This window comes from Ahaetulla prasina, chromosome 3 (genome assembly GCF_028640845.1).
Source record: "Ahaetulla prasina isolate Xishuangbanna chromosome 3, ASM2864084v1, whole genome shotgun sequence".
Classification (NCBI taxonomy): domain Eukaryota; kingdom Metazoa; phylum Chordata; class Lepidosauria; order Squamata; family Colubridae; genus Ahaetulla; species Ahaetulla prasina.
Genome location: NC_080541.1, coordinates 64,595,404 through 64,613,768, shown reverse-complemented (window position 1 = coordinate 64,613,768; position 18,365 = coordinate 64,595,404). Strand labels below are relative to the sequence as shown.

General features: G+C 38.0%; 1 protein-coding gene across 1 annotated transcript in view; it reads right to left on the bottom strand.

The window, feature by feature from the left end:
• LOC131195508 (cadherin-7) overlaps positions 1 to 18,365 on the bottom strand; it is a 133,203-nt gene that overhangs the window by 110,219 nt on the left and 4,619 nt on the right. Inside the window, exon 2 of the mRNA XM_058177469.1 lies at positions 2,235 to 2,655. Coding sequence (XP_058033452.1) covers positions 2,235 to 2,444 — 210 coding nt within the window. The 5' untranslated portion in view covers positions 2,445 to 2,655. The remainder of the gene's footprint in view (positions 1 to 2,234; positions 2,656 to 18,365) is intronic.

Sequence of the window (18,365 nt, the reverse complement as noted above, 5' to 3'; positions counted from 1 at the left end):
CCCATGGCCTATATAAAGGACCTGCTTTCTGGCATTCTCTGAGTCAGGCAAAGTCTAAACATATCTTGCTGAAGTCACTTTCTGGTCTCCTGCCTGCCTTGAGGACTTTGCTAGGACTTTGGCAGAGCTGCAGAGGCACGCCTGATTCGGATTTCCCTGACCTGGCCGTCAGCGGAGGAGTGGGACACGACACCATGCCTGGTTTCATGAAGGGGAAAAAAGTCCTGATACGTCACGTGATGCCACCGTAACGACGCGAGTTTGACACCCCTGTACTACATGATTTCTGTTATGATTAAATTTAGAGCAGAATAGTAAAATTTTGAGACAAGGGGGGAAAAATTGCATAAACTACAGCTGTTAGACTTGCACCATTTGCAGGAATAAGATATTGTGACAATCAAGCATTAAAACTATAGGTAGATATAACTAGGGCATGGGGTCCTATAAAATTTCCTTCACAACTGTTTTGAGTTTGCTTTCAAACTGTAAACAGCTGCCTTGCTATTTGGTCCAAGACTACTCTGAGGGCATATGTGGAACTTGAAAACACCCAGTTTTTCAGTCATTCCTCCCCTTTCACAAATTGTCATTCTACTGAAGATTGATCAGCTGCTAACCATGCCAGTTATTTGTGAACGGTTTGGGGTTTTCAGTATCTTTCTTTAAAGCGTCTTTCCCCAATCACAGATTTTGGATTCTGCCTCCTCCCTTGCGGTGTCCTTTCTCCATTTAGAATTGGAACGGGATCTAGTCTTGGGTGGATATATTGAACTGTTTTAGTTTCCTTATTATAAATTTCTGCTGATGTTGTAAATTGGTTAATGGGTTGCAGCACTAATGTCATATGATTAGAAACCCATTTATCACTCAGCTTGTTTAGGTTCCAGATTTTCTTTTATGATGCTGTACTCTGCTTGCTCATTTATTTGGAAATGTACGATAACAGCAAAAACTATTGAAATGCAAAACTCATAGCTTTGGGATTTTTATCAGTACCAAAGACAAAAGAAAATAGATTAAGGAACATTAAGGTTGCATGCTTGAACAACCAAACGAAATACGAACATTATCATACTATGGTCCTGTATCCTGCTTGACGTGCATGCATTTCCACATATGTGTTGCACGGCTTCAAACACATGTGCACCGAATCTTAGAATATTGTGCCCTTATTTGCACGCCAAACAACACTTTGCTTAAGTACAAAAACCAACCAAAAATCAATTTCACCTCAGAAGTGGGTGGCATCTACTCACTCTGAATAATATATAAAATTAAGAAGGGTTGGTGTAGTAATTGGATGGCTACCATCCGGAAATCCTAGCACCATAAAATAGGTTAGGGAGGTTGCAAAAACATTTTCAAAGAAGGCAAATGGCAACTACTTCGAATCATGGCAAGAAAATTATATAGATATGCCATGCAGGTCACAGGTGACTTGATTTAATTCATTTATGCCAGTGTTTTCTTCAGTAATAACAAACATATTTAACTAATTTGGTGCCAGTGCACCAGTCATTGCCAGCTATTGCTAGCATGTAATCAATGGAATGAACACAGATATTAAATGTCTCCTTATTATTTGGTTTAGTGTGGTTCTTGAGTGGTTGAAACTGCAGGGTCAATCCATGGCCTCCAGAGATTATGGTTGTACTCCCTGAGTATGTAGTGCTATACCAAAAGTGTGTTTTCAAGAGGCAACTGGACTTTGTTTTTCTTTGAAGACGTTTTGCTTCTCATCCAAGAAGAAGCTGAAGAAGCTTCTTGGATGAGAAGCAAAATGTCCTAAAAGAAAAACAAGGAAGTCCAGTTGCCTCTTGAAAAGCACCTTTGGGACACCATGACCTGGATGACTGAGAATCTCCATTGGATGTAGTGCTGTAGTTCTACAAGGCAGTGCAACTCTGAGACTGTATAGGAACATAAGTACCCTAATAATGGGTAAACATTTGGGGACATAAAAGTCATATTGCTGGCTACTTTTTGAAGTAAAAATTCTTAGAGACATCTGCAAGCAAAAGAATTGCTTAAAATTGCAGTCCTTGCATTATCAGTCTTATATAGTTTTATCTATCTTGTGTTCTGAGTAGGCATTTGGGAGTTATAGCCTACACATAGCAAGATGACAGCTGGTTGAAGATGGTACTTTACCAACACAATTCAGAATCGCATTGTAATGGTTTTCATTAGGCAATAAGTTGTGTCATATGAAATTAGATAAGTTCTCCTACCTTTCCTACATAAAGAGGATCGCTTCCCATGTATTCCTCCAGTACAAAGAACTGATTCCACACCCAACTGCGTTTGGTTCGTGGTCTCCCAGGTTGGAAGTAGGGCTTTGATCCCGATCCTGGCAGTTCTGCTTGGCTCATCCCAGAAAGACAGAGGAAAAGAGCTAGTATCTGCAAAAAATGGCAGAGCTCTACTTTGCCTAATTTCATTTTTCTTCTTCTCCCTGTGCAAGGAAAAAAAATAAAGCAACGACAACAAAACAAACAAACAAAAGAAAACTTGAGAAAAGAACGGGCAAAGTTCCACTTGGCTTAGCAAGACATCCGCTGGGATTCCAGAGGTAACGACTTGTGTTCGATTAAAAAAAAATCACTCTCCACTACTGAACATTCTTCACAAGAGACACAGCATAAGAAGTACCTATAAAAGGGAAAGATAAAGATGAGAACTGTTGTCAGATATATATACCTGAAAACTACATTTCTTTTAACTTTAATATGTGAACAATGAAGTTCACTCAACTTTTCATTTCTTCAATCAGATATGAGCTAGGGGTAATATTTCAACTGAATGCTGAATGCTGTTCCTTCAATTAAATTAATACTTTTCAGTGGTGAGTTTATATCTAAGTACTATGGGTAGGAGAAGGAAGACATGTATGATGTCTCAACCAACCAACCAACTGGAACTAATAAGAGCTCATTTGAATTTCCATATCTCCCTCCCTTGATTTCTTCCTTTCATCATAGCAGTCAAATTTACCAGAACTATTGAGGAAGTCAAAGAGTCCAATTATATCCTAACCATGGACTCATAACCTGAAAAATGAAAACAGATATTCATCTGTTGCTTCAGACTTTTCCAAACAAAACTGAACAGGAATAACTCAAGAATGTTATGCTTATGGTTCATGACAGTTTTTTTATTTCACCACCAAATATATCAATATGTTTTTATATTTCAAAGCCACCTATACACTGCCCTTAAGCTGTCTCAGCGGTGCATATCGGATACTGGTTTGCTGGTAGATAATTTTATCATTTTCAGAAGCCACATTAGAGCTTAGTGAGTGGGAGAATGAAGGCTGTTTAGAAATTTTAGCTCAAGATTCCTGAAATAAGTACTGATTCCTGGACTATGATATGCTGCAGCAAATCAAGGTTGAAATACAATATGGAAATGTAAGCATTATTTTCCAGGTCTCAGTTTAACACTTGATACTTCAATTTCAAAAATAAGCATTACTTAATAGTTATGAACAACAGTCTGAAAATATGCAGACATTAAGTGTGATAAAGTAGAACCAGTTTATTATCTATAAGTCCCCAGACTGCAGCATACTTATCAAATCAAAGGCACTGGAGAAAAAAGTATTTATTTAACTTAGCTTAATTTACTAATTTATATTCCACCTTTCACCATAAAATGAATTTAAAAAGTTATACAGCAATAAAATAAGACAGATACTATAATAGAAACCAATAGTACATAATAAATATATTATGAAATATGAATGGATTCCAATTAAAAACAAATATTTCATTGAAAGAATAATTGACTAGACAGAAGGATATAATACAAACCAGATATAATCATGCAAATGTTTACAATCAGGTTGCTAGTCCTTTTGATGTAAATTAAAAAAAAATATTGCAACAATTTGATCTGTTTGGAGCCAAAAGTTAACCCAATTAAAATCAGGTGACCTACTGATTTCCAGAAATTGGTTTATATTAAATGCTACTCATAAAGAGTAGAAAATACATTCAATCATAAGAAAGACCTTAAGATTTCATAGAAAGACACTATGTATGCAGGGCAAGACAGAACCAGTCACTTGTTCACAGCCAAACCTAATTCACAGGATTTTTGACAGAATGAGAGTAAAGGAGGAAGCAAATAATACAATACTAAGAATCACTGGATGAAAATACGATGCAAAATATAATGAACTGCATGCTGCTTCTTGGAACAATGCCATTAGTTTTAATGACAAGAAGTTAATAATGCATGCCTCTTCTGTATAATATTTATGATATACTTTGCAATATGTCAAGCTAGGCAACATGGTATGTCTTGACACAACACCCTGAAGATACTTCTCTTGAGAAATTTATTTTTTGGTTTTTTGGTTTGTGTGTGTGTGTGTGTGTGTGTGTGTGTGTATACATATACATATACAAATACATACATGCATACATACATACATATAAAGTATATGTATGTATTTCATAAAGTATCTCATACAAAGACCTACATACATACATACATACATACATACATACATACATACATACATATATATATATATATATATATATATATATATATATATGTGTGTGTGTAGGTCTATGGTTGTTCGGGTTTTCTCCCGTGTAAAATTGGAAGTGTCTTGCCGACATTTCGACGAAGTCTCATTCGTCATCTTCAGGCTTCAGCTTCATGCTTCTGGGAGCAAGAAGCACGAAGCTGAAGCACGAAGAAGCATGCTCCCAGAAGCTCCCAGAAGCATGAAGCACGAAGCTGAAGCCTGAAGATGACGAATGAGACTTCGTCGAAACGTCGCCAAGACACTTCCAATTTTACACGGGAGAAAACCCGAACAACCATAGACCTACATACAAACACCCGTGAAAACCTCAGAAAACATATATATGTAGGTCTTTGGTTATTCGGGTTTTCTCCCGCGTAAAATTGGAAGTGTCTTGGCGACGTTTTGACGAAGTCTCATTCGTCATCTTCAGGCTTCAGCTTCATGCTTCTGGGGGGAATGTGTGGTCACAGCTGTTTCTTCCTTTTAACTGCTAGTGGGGTTTGAACTGATTGGGTGGGAGCTTGGCTGTGCTCTGATTGGATGTGGGGTTTTTGTGCTCTGATTGGCTGGGGTGTGTCCTGTTTGGGTGGGGGCTTGGTTGTGCTCAAATTAGTCTGAGTTGCAGGGGGATCTGAGCTGGTGAGCTGCACTGCTGCTGTTTGGCTTCGTGTTCGTGGTCGTGCTACATCTTCGTAGTGGGTGTCAGTCTGCTGCATGTATGGATTGGAGGGGTTTGAAATGGCTAATGTTGCAGCTGCGGTCTGGCTTCTGGTCCTTGGTCGTGCTTCCTGATCAGTGTGGGTTTGGGTGTGCTTTCTGGGTGGATGTGTGGTGGTGACATCCTGTGTGGACCTCGTGAGTGTGGGTCTGGTGTCATTCCTCGTGTTAGGGACACGTTTGTCAATAAGGGCAGGTTTCCAAATGGCTGGTAGGCGGGAGGTGTCATCTCGTTTGTTCATGCTGTGTGGGCGTTTTTCTATCTCAATGGCTTCTCTGACACACCCCCAGCCAATCAGAGCACAGAAAAAACCCCATCCAATCAGAGCACAGCCAAGCTCCCACCCAATCAGTTTCACCAGCAGTTAAAAGGAAGAAACAACTGCGATCACACATTGCTCCCAGAAGCACGAAGCTGAAGCCTGAAGATGACGAATGAGACTTCGTCGAAACGTCGCCAAGACACTTCCAATCTTACACGGGAGAAAACCCGAACAAAATGAATGTCAGTACCTAGTAAAGCATCTGCTTTTGTTAACACAATTATTTATAACAACGCTTCTATCTCTGAAGCATTCTTAGCATGATTGTAAGACAATGTTTTCCTTAAAAACAAAAAAGAACAAAGAAAAAGCTAAGCTGGTAGAAAGCATGGAGCGGGGCTACACGGTACCTTGTAGAGCAATCTTCTAATAAACAAGGGTCTTTAAGACTCATTCCCACTTTGGCAACCACTTTTGAAAAGGAACTTTTGAAAGTCATGCTGTAAAACTGCGTGCTCTTAAAATTAAATATTTGCTCAGCCCTGGGATAGAAATAGTAACCGAGATGTGAAAACTTCTGAGTAACTGCTGAGAAATAGTTTGTTCTATGAAATAACAATTCTATTAATGGATTTCATCCTTAACTTGAAGCAAATGCTACCTTTCTTTCCTTCAAATCTCCTGGACCATATAATAACCTTCAATTTGAACTATTCAAACTGGGGATCCAATCAATTAAAAATGAAAGTGGGCACATATTTGCATTCTTTACTGAATGGCTCAACTGTTTAGAATCAAATGTCCTGGACATTCGGCCTAATATTGAACTCCTGGCTGATGGAGATTACGTCAATGATGGTGGTGTTTAAGTGGTGCGCCGGTTGTTTTGGGATTTATTATTAGGCTTCTATTACTATTGGTACCATCCTTGCTTTCTTTTGCCACAAGCATTCTATTTCCATTTGCAGGTCTTTGTATTTTGTGATTTTTCTCCAGTTCTTTCTCTTTTAGTATGCTGTTTCCAGGTATAGCCATGTCCTTTAGTCTTTCTTATCAACAATTGTTAAGCCTTTAAGTTATGTGGCAGGTGTTCATCTGTTTGAATTCTAAAGTCCCAGATTTTCATTTTCTATTACTTTGTCTATTTTGTGGTCCCATCAGGTCTTGCTTGAAGGCAAATGGTATTTCTTGCAGATATGCCAATGTATCACTGTGACTACTTTGTCTTCCCGTTGTTTGTAGTAAGTCCGTGCTTTTTTTTTTTTTTAGCAAAGAAATTGTTCACTGTTTCTTCAGCTTCTTTGCAGAGGAAGCACTGCTGTCTTCTCAATTCTGGTTTTGTATGCATTTGCTCTTAAGGCTTGGTCTTCTGCATTATTGTTATTATATTACAATTGCTCATACAATCAGCCAGGTATTTAAATTGAATTTGGCATTTTGTAATCTACCAATCAAGTTCTTCCAAAGAACCTAGTATAGACAGATATTGTTGTTTAATAATGTTAAAGGTGCTGTCATAGACATAAGCTGTTTTTTGCATTTGACTGATGGTGACTTTGTCAATGCTGATGGTGTTCAAACAGTGCTCAGATGTTTTAGGATTGCATCCAAGGCTACTGTTATTATTATGGTTCATTAAACAGTCAGCCAGATGTTTAGAACGGATTTGGCATTTTTTCCCCACCAATCAAGTCCTTCCAAGGATTTGGTATATGCAGATGTTGTTATTTGATGACATTGAAGATATCGTTGTAGGATGTCAGCTGTAAAGTTGCCTTTTGCAAATGACTGATAGTGATGCTCCAGATGTTTTGGGGTTGTATCCAAGTGCCTCTATTATTGATTGATTGATTGATTTGATTTGATATTTTTATCCCATCTTTCTACATTGCTGGTCCAGTGAGAGTTGATAGGCATTTTTTTTTTACCAGTCTAAGGTTGAAAGAGAACAACTGACCCAAAGTCATCCTGCAGGCTGCTATGGGTCTCCCTGCTCCAAGTTCAAAACCTTAAACAATTTTACCACATTAATTCTGATACAACGTACATGTGCCTCTGCCCACATGCATACACACACAGATACACTATTTTATATATACAAAGTAAAAGCATCAAAATCCATGTAGTGCACACACAGACATAACAAAAAGATTCTTTTAAAAAAAAATTTCTTATGATTGTGTTTCTTTTAAAGGGATTTCTGATCCCCCTCCTGTTTCCTTAATGTAACTCCTGTAAAATCACAGTGTTTGTAATTCTTGTCTATAAGTCATAGATTTCTGGTTCAAAACCCAGCAGAAATATGCTTATTACATCTGTTTGGAGATTTAATGGTTGCTTGTATTTTTTGCAGCACAGATAACAGTTGCCCTTAAATCTGTTTTTCATCATTTCATGGGAAAACAAGCACAGAAAATAGAGGGCCTTGAGTGTTAAAATCTGGGTTGTACTACAAGCACATTTTATTCCTTTTTAGGGGTTTTAGGATTAAAACAAGTTTTTCTCTCCACTTTTTTCAAAGCAAAATATCAAGCAGTGAACACATTCTTTTTTTAAAAAATTCTCAACTGATTAACATGGAAACAAGAAGGCAATTAAAATACATACCAGGTCACATGCTATATGAGGAAAGGGGAATATATTCTAGGAAACCACAATAAAATAACAATTCACCTCAGCCAACTTCCATATCAGTGAACCGCTAAGCTAAGAAACATCCTAGATGGTAAATGAATTTACCTCATGTATTTAATAACTGTCATCTGCCTTAAAAGCACACTTATGCTAACAACCTCTGGCTCTCCGCACAGTTCTTTCAGCTTTGCAGCTTCTGTGTAATACTTTCAGAAAGGTATCCAGAGGGCAAAACCATAATGCAAATAAAAGCATTTCTGATTAGAGAATCCATTTAATGTCTTTTACAGTAATCCCTTCTGAGGTACTTCTTTGCCCCAAAAGGTCTATAGTTAGGGGGCTTGTGGAATAAACCAAAAAAAGCCAATGTTAACTAGGTGGCAGCAATTTAAAAGCACTCTCTTTAAAACACTGGCCTTTCTCTCCAAGGTGGAAAAAGAATATCATCCTCCTCCAAATGTCTAAAATAGGACAATGGCTATGAGGGAATCATAGATCAAAATTTTGTTGTAACACAGTAACTACAGACAATTATTAAGCCACATTGTACCTATTAGCAATAGCAACAGCACTTAGGCTCATATACTTCTTCATAGTGCTTTACAATATTCTCTAAGTGGCTTACAGAATCAGCATATTGCCACCAATAATCTGGGTCCTCATTTTACCAACCTCAGAAGGATGGAAGGCTGAGTGAACCTTGAGCCAGTCAGGACTGAACTCCTGGCAGCAGGCAGAATCAGTCTGCAATACTGCATTCTAACCACTGCACCACCATGGCTCCTCAGTCATCAAAACATGTGAATTCATTGTTGTTGTTGTTTAGTTTCCATCATTTCTTTTGATAGTATTTGTTGACTCTTGAGATCAAATGAAGCCTTCTGAAATCAGAGCTGACCATCAGCATATGATTTGATATGAAGCATATTATCTCCTAGCAACTTTATCTGAACCAATGATAAGAAACTTTTACAATATATTGAGCACTGTTTCTTGTCAGGTGGTTCCCCTACTTATAACTGTTCTCCAACTGGCCTCTTGTAACTATCTCAGAAGTCTCTAAAATCACAACACAATTGAAAAGAGGTAATTTCATTTTAAAAGAACACATATGGATTACCCCCTTGTTCTCCTTATTTATCCATATTAACCATTGTTTGCAAGTGTGGGACTAATCAATAGTAGTTCCAATTTTTAAAGGTGACAAGCCTCAACCCATCATATATAGTTACCATATAATCAGTCTACTAATCCAGACTACTGAACTGTGTCCTGGACATAGTTTTATGAAACATATTGATTAACACAAGAGAAGGAGCTGTTTAGAAACAAGTTGGTTTTGGAACTAAATAGTCAACACTTGATCAATGCATCACATTGCAGTATTTGGTACAAATATTCCAGCTGCTTAAGAAGAACTCTGTGCTACCCTTTCTGAATGAAAGTTAGCTTTAACTTGATTATTAAAGTGAGGCTTTAGAGAAAACTAAGTCTCCTATATCTATATCTATATATATAAAAGCGAAAACCACTCATGGCATAATCACGAAATCTCCAGAACTGTAAAGCCTACAAACTTGAAATTTACCACCTATGTTCCTCTTGGCCTCTAGGTGCTCACTAAGAAAGGATTTTTCAAAAGGACCATCAGAGCATTAGTATTTCCTATATTATGATTAACATGCTCTGATGCTAAGGAGTTCTACTCCCCCTCCCCACCTGAAAAGAATTCTGTTCCAAATGCAAAACACAAGCAGAGGAGAGGCGTTTCACTTTAAGTTTTACTTTCACAGCAGGAAGCAGCTTTAATACAGAACGCTTGAGCTAAGACAAGGCCAGGCTTCTTCCTGTCCTCTTCTTGCTCACACAGCAAATACTGTTTCACTTTCCAAACAGCCCTCTGATGCTAAGGAGTTCTACTCCCCCTCCCCACCTGAAAAGAAATCTGTTCCAAATGCAAAACACAAGAGGAGGAGAGGAGTTTCACTTTCACTTTTACTTTCACAGCAGCAACCAGGGGATAGGATAAGGGTGACTTCTGTAGGGCAAGGCTGAGGGAGAGAAGGGGATAGGATAGGGGAGGCTTCTGTGGGGCAAGGCTGAGGAAGAGAAGGGGATAGGATAGGATAGGATAGGATAGGATAGGATAGGATAGGATAGGATAGGATAGGATAGGATAGGATAAGATAGGATAGGATTCAGTGGGGCAAGGCTGAGGGAAAGAAGGGGAGAGGAGAGCTGATCATAACTACTCATTAATTTTCAAACTGTGTTGATTTATCAATCCCATAGTTTTGTAGCGATTTATCAATCCCATAGTTTTGTAGCGAAGCACAGATATCTCGATATCCATAGTACATCCATGTTTACCAAAATTGATTACGATGCTGTACAAAAACATGTTTTTATAATTAAGAAGTACTGATACCACAGGCATATTTATTTTAATTCCTATATGAAGGTGATAATAAAGATACAGTATATTCTTGCACTATTTCTACTTAACCTTTAGACTGAATCTTTAAAACAAATCTGTTCCAAAATGAGTTTCACCCCAAAATATTAGACTGCAATCCTATTTCTATTTTACTCTAGGCAGAGGATGATGTAATACGATCATTAATCCATAATGATCTTTGCTAAATTCTGCAAGTGCTTGCAACATTCTCTTGTGGTGAAGAATTTAACATCAGTTATTCCAAAAGAAAAGTATTTAATGGTTTATTAACCTTGGTGCAAACTGCATGATAGGTGGAAACCCAATGAAGTGACATGCAGACCGAACAGAGCAAGATTTTTAAATACCAAAGAATCTGCGTTCAATTTTCTACTTGTGTGGAGATATCAAACTGATAGCCTTTTAGTTTTTGCCCAGAAGGTTTTAAATGCTATAGTGTGTTTTGCCAGTCATAACAGAAACAATTTTGCTGCAACTGCTGCCAAGCTCTTTAGAGCAAAGGGACCAATCCTCTGGTTTTATGGAGTACAGCTCCATCTCTGTAAAGGCTTGAATGCAGCAAAAACAATGCAATCAAACATTTTATGAACTTTGTTTGGTGACCCTTGCTATGTGTCTAACACACTTGTCCACTGGATGTTTGGTTTCACTCAAATGGAGCTAAAACGGGAATCAACAACAATCAAAATTGGTTGGAAAGTCTTTGGGATGAATTCTTGGTTCAATCCATCGTTATGACTGACCTATTTTTTCATGGGAATAAAATGATATAGTCAGGTCTTCGTCTACTGATGCCTTCCAAATGAATCTCTCTTCATGCTAAATTCTCTTTCTATTGCAATTGCCATCCAGAAATATTGGGTTTGAATTTGTCTTTTCATATTATTCAAATATTATTTTATTGCATTTTTTAATTTTTTTTCCAATGGATATTTATTGTATTACTTATGTATATAACTTCTTGAGTTTTGGCCTTTGACTGTTAAATAAATAAATAGAAATTACAGGCTATGAAAGTTGCTTAGGTCAGGTTTAAAAAAATAAATGTCATTCATAGAAACCTAGTTGGCTTTTGAGGTTTCTCTTCTACTTGTCTACATAGAATTACCTCAGGTATATAATTGAAGAAATAAAGATCAATAGAAAGAAAAAAGAATACATTATTTTATTGCTGTGATAACTATAATTATCTTTGATAACCTCGCTGGTCATGAAATAAGTTACATTGTCATCATTAAATGATAAATCGCAAATACTTTTCATCTGAAACAATTATTCAACAAAAGAGAGACAAACTGAGAGCTAAGAAGGCCTTCTTGAATTGCCAATATTTTGTCCCATTAAAATCAATGGCTTTTAAAGTGTACAGAATCCAGCCCTGAAGAAATTAAACAAAAAATAGTATACAAGTAGTCCTCAACTTACAACAGTTCATTTAGTGACTGTTCAAAGTTACAACAGCACTGAAAAATGTGAATTATGACCATTTTTCACAGTTATGACCTTTGCAGCATCCTCATGATCATGTGACCAAAATTCAGATGCTTGGCAACTGGTTCTTATTTATGACCATTGCTGTGTCCCAAGATCATACCATCCCCTTTTGAAACCTTCTGACAAGCAAAGTTAATGGAAAAGCCAGATTCACTTAACAACCAGGTTATTAAATGATCAACTATGGTGATTCACTTAACAACTGTGGCAAGAAAGGTCATAAAATGGAGCAAAATTCATTTAACAAATGTCTGAACAACAGAAATCTTGGGCTCAATTGTGGCCGTAAGTCAAGGACCACCTGTAATGAAAAGCTACTGCAGTATAGTAGTATAGAACTATAAAAAAAATCTAACACTGACACAATGGCAGTAAGACACAGAAAATGTTCTTTGTTGCCATCTAGTCACTATTTCTATTTTCATTGCTTAAATCTAGAAGTCTAATATAAGTTCATCTTTAAATAGAGTTAAACAAGCCACATAGTTGATGTGTAATTTAATCTGATTTCAATTCAATTATATAGTAGTTTATTTGTATCCTATGACTATCATTAAGTGTTGTACCTTAGAAATCTTGATGAACCTATCTTTTCTTTTATGTACACTGAGAGCATATGCACCAAGACAAATTCCTTGTGTGTCTATTCTATTCTATTCTATTCTATTCTATTCTATTCTATTCTATTCTATTCTATTCTATTCTATTCTATTCTATTCATGCTTCTTTTTTCCCTCTAAACCAGGGGTGTCAAACTGGATTGATTCGAGAGCTGGATCAGCATTGTAGTTCTCCTCCATGGCCCAGCAGGGGGAGGGGGCGGGGAGGGCGGGAAGAGAGGACAGATGCCTCCTACAGCATCCTGCCAGCCAAAATGAGGCACGGGGTATGTGAAGCCTCCGCATGGTCCATTTTCAGTCTCCTTGGCCTCCAGCAGCACTTGGGGGGGGACGCACACAGCCCATTTTTGGCTAGCAGAGGCACTGCGGGCCGGTCCTTTGATATTTCCAAGCCAGCCTCAAGGACCAGATTTAAGCACCCTGCGGGCCAGATCTGGCCGCAGGCATTCAATTTGACACCCTTGCTCTAAACCAACAAAATGATAGGGGGAAAAACTAACTATAAGGGGACTAGTATTCTGTTTATCGCAGAATAACTCTCTGAAAATTGAATGGGACCAAGATTGGTGCGGTAGGAAATGTTACATTTTTAAAAAGCAGATTAAGGATGAAAATGGGAGAAATAATTGGATAATGGATTTAGGGGATTGACATCTGCCCAAATTCTCCCTCTTCCCCTGTCACTGTACTTTTCTGTTCCTACATACACATAAACACAGAAGTACAACACAAAGTGCGCATGGAAACACAGAGAAAGATACAGATACTTCTATCAGCCAATTCTGGTAAAGGACATAGAAAGAATTCCAGAAACCAAAGTCTGTATATCTTTTCCCTATCATACTTAATGTGCAAGAACATTGCGGTAACATACAAAATCTTAATTTAAAACAAACCACGATTGGGAACATTTGGTCTCCTGCTTCTACTTTACAGCTGGCTGCAAAGAACGAACTAGGGCTGTTTTGTCATTCATAAATCTTACCAACCAGATTTAGTATAAAGCATACATTCCAATCTTCTTCTAATCATGGTTTCTAATTTCCTCCCTTATTGCAAACCCTAGTACATTCAGCTGAACCACAATTAAGCTTAACCTTTGTTGTTCTCTCAGCTGTCACTAAAGTCACACAACTCCAACTTGGTTATTGTAACCATCTGATATTGATAAACTGTCATCTTATTTCAGAGAGGCAGCAGATTGTTATTTAACGGGGATAAAAATACCAACTCAATTTTCATAAGAAATGTCAGTAAAACATTTGCAATGTGTTAGGGTCTTTTTTTCCCCACCAACCACTCTGAAATGTCTTGCTTCTGAAGGAACATTTATATTCCAGGGCTGCCATAATAACCTTGATTATTGTGACACAAAATTGCTGCTACTTTTCCTTCTAAACTTGAAGAAGGAGCATGAAAATTGCCATGTTGGAATGGAGCATTAATGTACAACTTCAACCATAAATTGAGTAGAGTCAAAGGCATTTTTGCAATGCCATTGTAAAATTGTACAATTTTACAATGGCATTGCAAAATTATACAATTGTACAACAGTATCAGGAATTGGGGGCTCCTAAAGAAACTAGCAGAGAACTAGTGTAAAGCTTAAAGCATCCAGCTACAAATTGGGAAACTGGGTGTTCTAGTTCTGCCCTAGGCACAAAACATACTGGGAGACCTTGCGCCAATCATTTTCTCTCAACTCTAGAAAGGAAGGTAATAGCAAACCATTTCTGAAAAGTCTTGCTTTTCAGCAAGGCCATGGAGGCCGAAAACGGGCCATGGGAGGGGGGGTGCACACAGCCCATTTTGGCCAGCAGTGGCACCACAGGCTGGTACTTTGATATTTCCGAGCCAGCCCCGTGAGCCAAATCCTGGAGAGTCTTGTCCAGGTAGTCTCTGACAATCATATAGTGGGGGGGGGGGAATGCCCTATATTACATTTTTCTTCTCAATGAAATATAGTTTCCAGAAATATTTTGCCTTAACTTCTTAACTAAACATTATTTCAATTCTGCTTATATCAGAATTGATACAACTTTCTCCATTTACCATTCTTTTAATTTATACCATTTGAGCATTCCGGTTAAGCTATGATTTTGTCATCACCCAGAAATCATCTGACTGCTGACTATGCACATTCATCAGTGCAAAAAATTTGTCAAGACTTTGGAAAGAATTCAGAGAAGAGCAACCAAAATGATTAGGAGCCTAGAAGCTCAAACATATGAAGAACTATTGCAGGAACTTGTTCTGTCCCCCCCAACCACAACCAAGAAGACACGCGAGCTGACTATATTTGCCAGCAATTTATTCCTACAACAGATATCAGTTCTGGCAATGAACCTGCAATTGCCTGCCAAGTTCTCTTATCTCCTCAGAAGCCAGCGTAACTGCAGTTAATAAACAGAAATCCAGATGCCAAATTCTTAGTTTCTTAGTTTAAATTCTTAGTTTCCAAGAGTCAGTTTTTGTCCGTCACAAAAAGCTATAGAGCAGCTCTTCCTGCTTTTATACCCTGTGGGGTGTGGTTCCGTAACTCAGCACTCTCTAGGCCTGCCCCACTCCTTCTTTTGTTGTTCCCGTCTCTCCTTCCTGCGATACCTGGGATTTAACCAGGAATGATTGTCAGCAGCTGGGTCTTGAGGCATTGCCTGGGAGGGGCAAGGTGCGGGAGAAAGAGGCCTCGTCATCTCCTCCACCTGGCCTGCTTCTGGGATCTGGAGCGGAGCCAGAGACGAAGGTCCTACAGAGGGAAGCCCTGTTGGCTCTTCCCCCTCACTCTCTGAGTCACTCTCTGCCAGGAGGCCCGGCTCGGGAGCTGAAGACACAACAGAACTATTGCCGGTCAGAGGTGGGTTTCAGCAGGTTCTGACTAGTTCTGGAGAACTAGTAGCAGAAATTTTGAGTAGTTCAGAGAACTGGCCCCACCCCTATCTATTCTCTGCTTCCTGAATCCCAGCTGATCAGGAGGAAATGGAGATTTTATAGTATCTTTCCCCTGCCACACCCACCAAGCCATGCCCATCAAGCCATGCCACACTCGCCAAGCCACGCCCATAGAACAGGCAGTAAAAAAATTTGAAACCCACCACTGAACTAGGTATATCTAATCTTGTAAAAAGAAGGACCAAAGGGGAGATGATAGCAAATTTCCAATGCTTGAAAGGCTGCCACAAGGAAAAGAGGGCCAACTTATTTAACAAAGCACCTGTAGGCAAGACAAGAAACAACAGATGGAAATTAACCAAGGAGGAAGCTACTTAGAACTAAGGAGAAAATTCCCAACAGTGAGAACAATTAACCAGTGAAACAAATTGCCTATAGGAAGTTATACTGGAGAGGCTTTAAAGAAGAGACTGGACAGCCCTTTGTCAGAAATAGTATAGGTGTCCTGCAAGAGCAGGGGGTTGGATAAGATGACCTTCAAGATCCCCTCCAACTCTATTACTGTTATGAACTGTCCTTCCCACCAGCCCCAAAAAAGTTATAGATGTTGGCTTCCATATATTTTGAAAGTATAAGGACAGAGGTAATCCCTCACAAAGGGGGAATAATGTCTGCAGCACTACTCTAATGTATAGACCACGGTCAGGTACAATAATGCCTCAGGTAGGCGTCCTGTATTTCTAGCAATATACCTGTCTTGATATGATAAAAAGCTTTCTTAATAACAGAAAAAACCAAAAGCTCCCTCAATAGAATGTGATGTTGGAAAGAATTACTATTCTAAACCAAGGGAATGGTGGCCCAAAATAATTCTAACAAAAGAAAGAAGAGTAAACTCTACGGATAGCCAATGTCAGACATTCAGAGGTCTTTTTATCTATCTAGGATACTAAATAAAATGTAAATGAGTGAGTAAGTTAGGCCTATAGAATCTTTGCATCCTTTGCAGGAACTCATTATTTACCCATTGCAGAAGAGTTTAAAAGCACAGAGTTTTGTCATTCTAATTATTTTTGTTCAGTTAAGTGGCAACACATTTTTCCAACTGGATAGTTTACTTGCTTCGGCCTTAATGGTTGTTATTTTATCTGCAGAAATTCTTTACTTTTATGTTGTTGCCTTTCCAGTTTGTTTAACACTGCAATGCATTCAGTTTGTTAAAATATGAGAAAATGGTCTCTGTAATACCCTTGCATTCTCTAGGAACAGCCAGTTGTTTATTAAATATGCTTGATTGTGTTTCATATAGATCTATGTCTTAGAACAGTAAACACATATACATATTACTAGGCTATGTGAGCATATGTCAGAATAGCCATCCTTTCAGGATCATTTACTGTACAAAGTCATTAAATATCATCACAGCTTTCAAGTTATAGAAGGCCTTTTAACTGCCAAGGCGTACATTTAGCCTTATGTTTGTCAGCTTGAGCAACAGATACTAATGCCACTGAAAGCAATAAAGAGATTGTACCTTCCTCCTACGATTTAGGTGTCATTTGTATCATCTCTGCTTCAAGGAATAAAGTACTAAGTGAAGGAGAAAGCAACTTCAAGTTTTTGTTTTAAAATGTACCTGTCTCAACCTTGAATGTCTTTAGAATATACAATAAATGCTTGGGCAAAACACTAGAAGAAAACATTTTGCAGTCCCAATACACATGCTAAATATCTAATGGTAGCCAAAGATCAAACAGCGCACAATTTTTGTTTAAAAAAAACACACACACCTCCCTCTAGTTCCATATATCTCATGTTCTGCTTAAAAAGATTTACTTTTAGACTGATTTTTTTTAAATGTAAGAATGAATGACTAATAGGGTTAATTGCTTCATGAACAATCATATTAAAGGTATAACTATTTTGCAGCTAAGAGTCTAAAACCAACTCAATGGCATTTAATCAGTAAAGTATATGCTGTCACATATAGCTAAGGTTTTATTCATCTTTTAAAAATGCTAATTACTGCATTTGATGACAATGGTTGTCAGTATAACCCAGACAGACAACAGTATGTAGAGCTAAAGTCAACTGATCTCAAAAAGCTAAGATAAGTTAACTCATACCTGGTTAGCTGAATGGATATCAGGAAATCCTAGGACTTAGATCACATTAGGAACCTGAAATAAAACACCCCCATCCATATTCCTGACACAGAAATGTGTCCATGTAGTCCCCAAAAGCTGAAGTGAACTCAAAGAAGGGTCTACCTTTTTATTCCCAGTAGTGTCTTAATTAGAATATAATGTAGGTGACTCTGAGGCCTTGAATCATTGAATGAAACTCGTCCATGACATAAATAGCATGTTTAATTACAGTAAAATCTTCTCCTATTCTTACTGTTTTTAGGAGTGCTGTTTTTAACACCACTATACTCTTTTTGAACTCATCTACAGACTGTTGTATTACAGCTATCTGCCTTACACTGGCCTCTGCTTGATTAATATCTCTCTTTGTCTCTGTCCTCATAACTACTCCCCAAAGCACTACAATTGTAAAAAAAAATTTTTTTTAAATAAGTGTCTTAGGACAATTGTCTTTTCACGGTAAGATAAAGAGTTTTCCCAGCATAGATTCTACAGCGGAGCTATAGTCCTTGTTTGCAAATACACATGTAGTTTTTGTTTTTTTAAAAATCCTCCATGAATTGCCTCAGGTTTTTTCTTCTTCTTTTCTTAACG